The 6,785-nt window shown below is 35.0% G+C and overlaps 1 protein-coding gene across 1 annotated transcript; it reads right to left on the bottom strand.

Moving 5' to 3' along the window:
* Nucleotides 1-3,766: 3,766 nt before the first annotated feature.
* LOC129756814 (uncharacterized protein KIAA1143 homolog) lies at nt 3,767-6,272 on the bottom strand. Its single transcript, XM_055753836.1, has 3 exons — nt 6,030-6,272; nt 5,542-5,674; nt 3,767-4,040 (listed from the first exon to the last, which is right to left on the bottom strand). Exons 1-3 carry the CDS (start codon nt 6,132-6,134, stop codon nt 3,859-3,861), a joined length of 420 nt encoding a protein of 139 aa, XP_055609811.1. The 5' UTR covers nt 6,135-6,272; the 3' UTR covers nt 3,767-3,858.
* Between the last annotated feature and the right edge of the window lie 513 nt (nt 6,273-6,785).

The raw sequence follows: 6,785 nt of genomic DNA, 5'->3' as shown, positions 1-6,785 counted from the left end.
TCTACCTTAGATGTATCGCAAATACAGCATGGCTTTTGAATATTTTATAAATTATCCAAAATCATTTGAAAAATTTTACAAGTCTGTAGTAGATATTCGGCCTATTCGGCCGAATATTCGATGAGCCGAATATTCGGCTTAACGGGTTTTTTGCGGTACGGCCGAATATTCGGTACATCTCTAGTAGTGATAATTGTGTGTAATTTATGTTGCAACAAACGAGATCCGATTTTATTAAAAATATATGCTTATTCCAGAAAACACAAATACTTTTCCCAACTTTTCATGACCTGAATGCTAAATAAAGCTAAAATGTATTGAATAAAGGAGAGAACATTGAAAAAAATGTCTAAATATCAAGTATGCATAAAGCCGTCCCCACTTACCCCAGGAAGGGTTTGGAGACAACATTTTAGATTTTTGAAAATAAACTCAATACTGATATTATGAAATCGCTTGGTACATCTTTGTACCTGAAAATAATCACATTTCCATAGGTGATGGAAATAATTAGTGGAACATGAGCTATCAAAGAACGAAAGAATATAAGCCGTAAACATTATGAATTTTTCGAAAAAGATACAACGGCTCACCGGCAGGATGATATATATAAAGAATGGTTCAGAACAACTTGAGTTTCGTGAAGTGAATTTTTTTTCTTTTTTTTTCTTAAGGGATTTTAAGCAGCAATCCGCCTTATTAATATCGTGAAGTGAATTCAGTTCACAAACAAGTTTTGTACAAACTAAGTCAATTCACGCCACGTCACCACTTTAAACAGGCATAACTGTATTTGTTGTTGTTCAATCGGGAAGTTACGTACATTTAATTTCGAGTAATCGTTTTCTCTACAACTTGTTTGAAGACACCGATATTCTTTTTCCGTAGAGAAAACAGATAAGTCAAGTGATATGTACTGAAGTAAAAAATGACCAATTCTAGCGTGAATTCCCGTAATCGATCACCACACAAAATTAAATTTTATAAATGACCAAATCATATCCATTTCAAAGGATATTCAATTTCCGACCGTTTGCTACTATTTTTCATTCATAAGAGCAAGTTCACTGGTGTTGGGAAAAAGTGGTAGAAATTTTGACATTTTGAAAATTTTTCCATGCAAAAGTGTTTTCAAGATCTATGGGCGTTGAATTTTTTTACATCACTGTTCCAAATTTCAGCCGTATGTAATAGAAATATTGTTATTTTTGCACAGCATGCGAAAATACAACACGTGTTGTTAAAAAACTTGCAGGCCAGAGATCTTGAAAATGTTTTTGCATGGCAAAATTTTCAAAATATGCTTATAGTGACAAAATTTCTACCACTTTTTGCCAACACCAGTGAACTTGCTCTAAGTAGATTAGGCGACCTCAAGAATGATAACAGAAAAGTCCGGAAAAGTGACTTCACGTCACGGTAGAATGTGAACAATGCCTTCGTAGTATTAGAAGCTAGCTTTCACTTGATATTTCCAAAGCATTTGACACAACGAACAGGGTATACATTCTAGAAACTCTGAAAAAATGGAAAATTAAAGGTCGTCTATTAAATGTTTTGTGTAGCTACCTACAAAACAGATCTTTTAGGGTATCTGCCAATGGATCGCTCTCAAGCCCGCGAACAGCAGAAAATGGAGTTCCTCAAGGATCAACACTATCCGTAACACTGTTTTTAGTTGCCATGCAACCGCTGTTCGACGTCGTTCCAGAAAATATCGAAATCCTTCTTTATGCAGATGATGTGCTTCTCATTGCAAAAGGTACAGACAAGACCAAAATTCGCCAACAGTTGAGGGCAGCTGTTAACGCTGTCATTAAGTGGACAAAAAACGTAGGTTTCACAATATAGGCTCCTAAATCAAAACTGATACACATTTGTGGCATTAAACATCGTAAGCGCAGTTGTCCCATTAAGCTTAATAATGAGCCTATACCTCAAGTAAAGAAAATAAAGATTCTGGGTGTGCTACTGGATTCCAAATTGCTATTTCGCCAGCACTTTGCAGGTGTTAAGCAGAGCTGTGCAAATCGTATCAGGATTCTGAAAATACTTGGATACAAGCTGAAACGAAGTCATCGAAAGACTCTTCTTCAGGTTGGCAACTCATTGATTACCTCCAAACTTATGTATGGGGTTGGTCTAACCAGTTGCAATATTGATCTTATGGATGAAATGTTTTCTCCCGTTTACAACGAAGTTATAAGACTATCTTCTGGTGCTTTCCGCTCGAGTCCTGTTGAGTCCTTACTAGCTGAATCTGGTGGCTTACCATTTCGTCTTCTACTAACACAAAGATTGGCACAATTAGGAATTCGATTGATTGAGAAAGGTATCGATCGGTGTTCATCCGTTATCGATAGATCTAGGCAGATTTTTCAGTCAATCACCAACTCTGCTATACCAAGCATCTATCCAGTAGCAAGACTATCTGACCGTCTATGGCACGATAAAAAGCCGGAAATTGACAAAACTCTACGAAAGAGCATCAAAGCCGGTAGTCATCGATCAGTTGTACTCCCGAAGTTTAACGAATTCATAGCCAATAGATATTTAGAGCACGAGCATATTTACACAGACGGTTCCAAACATGCCAATAAGTCGGGAGCTGGAATTTACACATCGCCAAGGAAAATCAGCCGAGCTCTACCAGGTGAATGCAGCATTTTCTCTGCTGAAGCGTATGCTTTGAACGTTGCTGCTCAAGAAGCAAACAGAAATCAAAACACTCTGATTTTAACCGACTCAGCAAGCTGTTTAGATGCACTTCTAAAAGGAAATTCGAAACATCCGTGGATTCAATCACTGGAGAATCTTTTAAAAGATAAAAACATAACTTTTACTTGGGTGCCAGGCCATGCCGGAATACCCGGCAATGAAGAAGCAGACAAATGTGCAAATATTGCACGCAACAACTCCACATCATCTATTGACTCCAGAATTTCAGCTCAAGACGCTGTACGATCCATAAAAGCTATCATATGGATGACTTGGGAACATCGATGGCATTTAAACCAGTCATTCCTAAGACAACATAAATATGCACCAACAAAATACGTAGACCAAAAATGTCCTTCCGACCAGCGCGTTCTCACAAGATTACGCATCGGGCATACTAGGCTGACACACGCTTACTTGTTTGATAGAAGTCCTGCTCCAGTATGCCAGTTCTGCGGTGTACGAACTACTGTCCAGCACATTTTGACGGATTGCCACGGGAACAAAGAAGCTCGAGAAGAATACAACATAAATGGAACAGTTTATGAAATTTTGAAAAACGAAGACTTGAATGAAAAGTCACTCATAAAATGTTTAAAGAAATGTAAAATCTACGAAACATTGTAAAAAGATAATTAGTTAGACACGAATGCCATAATGCTGGTAAAGTGTCAAAAATAAAACCTAAAAAAAAAAAATTAGAAGCTAGCATAACTCCTTGAAGCCACCCTTTCTTGATATTTAAATATTTTATGTTTATTCTCTGGAGCCACCGTTTTTTTTATCAATTTCTTTATTTGAAACGGCTCATACCTTTAGGCTTGAAGGAGCCAAAATCGATTTTGGTTGTTAACAAGCCACCGTTTTCTTGACATAAAAATACACGATAGATAACTTAACAGAATACGAAAAAGGACTTTATTTTTTATTTGGTTATGGTTGACGATAATGATATTATTATTCACTTAATAAATCATTGCACTATTCGGTGCTTATCCTGATAATAAACTACAGTTTGTTTGTCATCTCAAGAAAAAAGAGAAAAAAATCGCTATATTTTAATTGTATACTTAATCAGAACTTCAATCAATCTAACACGTCTTATTAAATCAATGTTTTAAAATTTGTCTTAACACTTATTTAGTCATCGTCATTTTCTTCCTCATCGTCGTCAAATGAGAGCTTACTTTTGGTCTCCTTATCTTTTTTCTTTTTTGCTTTCCTATCCAGCACATCAGTATCGTCTGTGTTTTTGGCGTGTTTGGATTTCTTCGATTTAAAAACCACCCTCTGGTTCAGGTCGGCAGGTTTCTCTTGTTCTTCTAGAAATGGGAATAAATTATTAATCTCGAAGAAAATGGTTCTAATCAAGTTCGAGTAAGCTGATGTCATACTTATCTGATGAAAGTTAAATGCCAAAATCAAAATTTAAAAAAAAATTACATGCATTGCACTAAAAACTAACAAACCTTCAATAAAACTCAAAATAAAATATTCGGTATACATCCAGTTTTGCACAAAATCGAGAATTTCCAAAACAGCTATGTTTTTTCCCTTGAAGCAATATAGATTTTATTTTTTTTATAAGAAACTTATGAGAACAGCAATGGAAACATCAAGCTGATTAAAACCTCATCAGGGTTACAAGTCTCCCTGTAAAAATATATATATGTAAAACAGTGTTTATTCTGCCAGTATTCACCAAAATCGGCAATGTATAACTGCTGGTATGCAGAATGACATGTCAAACATTTTTAGGTCTTCGGCTTAATAAAACTTTAAGTTTATCTCCATGAATAAGCTTTTGGAATGGAAGATACAGCATCGAAGACCATTAAGGGGGGGGGGGGGTCTAACGGGTAAAAAAAAACCATTTTCACGATTTTTTTCTAGAGCTATCGTTCAAACAAATGTATTCAAATTTTTTGCATTATACAAAGCATTGTTAAAAGAACATTTAGCATTTTTTTCGTAGAAAAATATTGAAAAATGAGCCTACGATTTTTTACGAAAAAATCCGCCATTTTTTATCTGTAAAATCTCCCCAAAGTAAAAAAAAGAAAAATGTTGGGGTCTGGTATTTTATATGTAGAAAATATGTTCCAAATTTGAAAAGAATCGGATAAGTAGTTTTCAAATGACGATGTCCACGGACTTTAAAAATGTGCTTTCGAGAAAAACGCGTTTGAAGTTTCTGCTCTTGCTTTCTTGCAGTATTAGCACTGACCACACTGACATGACACTTTGAACAAAAATTCAACCATTTTCTGTCTAAATTTTTATTGTCAGATTTTGCAGGTTCGCAATACCGACGGCAGGTGGCGAACCTGAAAAATTTGACAAAAAATGCCCTGTAGGAAAAGTGGTCCTGTTTAGCCCGATTTTATCGTAGAAATTAAGTGTTTTATTTTAAAAGTTGGGTGGCATTTCCTAACTGGGATAGCATTTCTTCAAACCGATCGATGCGCACTCTGGAATCGACATTGCGTACTGTTGAAAAATTATCCAGAAAACGAAATCGAGTGTCCAGTCAGTATGGTCAGTGGTATTAGATAGGAGGAGATAAAGGCCCATAATTTCTACAGTTTTGCTTCAATTGACTTGAAAATTTGACACAACATTTTTGAAATGTTTTACAATAACAAAATAAAAAAATAAAATGTTAGACCCTACCCCCCCTTAAATAACAAAAATGTTTAAGGCAAGTTTAGTGACAATGCAACCACCAAAACTTTTCTGTTTAACTTAAAAACTAACAATGACAAATCTATCCATGCTAAATAGTAACTGTACTATAGAAATGAGAAAAAAAGAACAACAAACCTTTGATTGCCTTTTCTGCTTCTTCCGCAGTGAGATCACCATGTTTCACCACAACTACCTGTGGTTTTTCATCTTCTCTGTCTTCTCGATCCTCGTCGTCAGAATCGTCGGAGAGATCCTGAACGCGCTGCCGCTGCAATAGAAATTTGAATTAAACATACTATTTGTTTAAATTTACGTCTAGTCTTATAATTAACTTCGAAATAGCCTTTTACTGTAGCAAATTATGTATGTAACTTTACAAGCCTTTTTGTCAATGTTTTTTTTTTTAATTTTTGCCGTGTCAGTTATATGATCCATTATACGAATTAGAAATTTCAATCGCGTGTTTTGTTTGAAACATTTATGTACAGAATTATTCGTTTGTTTTGAATTTAAACGCTAAATGCTTCTGTTAATGTGTAAGTTTCAAAATAATTATAAATTTAATATATTTAATGTTAATCTGATAAAATGGCTACTCGATAATATGTTTAAACCGTTATTACCTTATCATCGACGGTTGGTCCTTCCTTGTAGCCAATCTGTGCTTTCATGCGCTTGAGGAAATCCGGTTCATCTGGTTTGATATATGTAATGTTTCTTTTCGACATCACGTAGAACAGATACGTAACTTTTAATTAGCTAAGTAAATAGAATAAGATTTTTGCTGTTCAGTTAAAAAACGATAATCGTTTATTAAAAATCTGAGAAAGGCAAGCAGAAATATGTAAACAAGTCACTTTTTTGTTTGCCGAGAAACATAAACAAATCTTGCACGATAATTTCTCACTACTTAAATTAGAGTGTTGCGTAACTCTTGATTCACGCGAAACGGAAATAGTACTCATGAAACAGGTTTAAAGGTGCATGGTAAGCATGGTAAGCAATTTTGTATTTTATTTACACATTTAAGTGTGGTACAATTTCTGCCTTCCAGCCTCCTCTTAGTTTTAAAAAAACCATCAGACCCTCGGCTCACTAAAACTTGTAAAAAGTTAAGTGGCCTAATAAACAATTATTATTGAATTTAAAAAAAAATCTGCTAGCCTGAACAACAAGCGAGATGTACTGGTACGCAGATAAATGAACAAATAGCAATGTGAAACGTGAATCAAAGCAGATATATGAGTAAAATCTATTAAGGCAAACGAGCTATATAGAAGTTTAGATTTAATGGAATACTGATACCTTCAGTAACCCGATTTGGTTTACACATTGCCAAAACACATTGAGTAGTTTCATTTTACCGTGTATGTTGCAAG

This window comes from Uranotaenia lowii, chromosome 3 (assembly GCF_029784155.1).
Source record: "Uranotaenia lowii strain MFRU-FL chromosome 3, ASM2978415v1, whole genome shotgun sequence".
Classification (NCBI taxonomy): domain Eukaryota; kingdom Metazoa; phylum Arthropoda; class Insecta; order Diptera; family Culicidae; genus Uranotaenia; species Uranotaenia lowii.
Note: the sequence above shows the minus strand (reverse complement) of the source record. Positions and strands in the feature narration are given on the sequence as shown.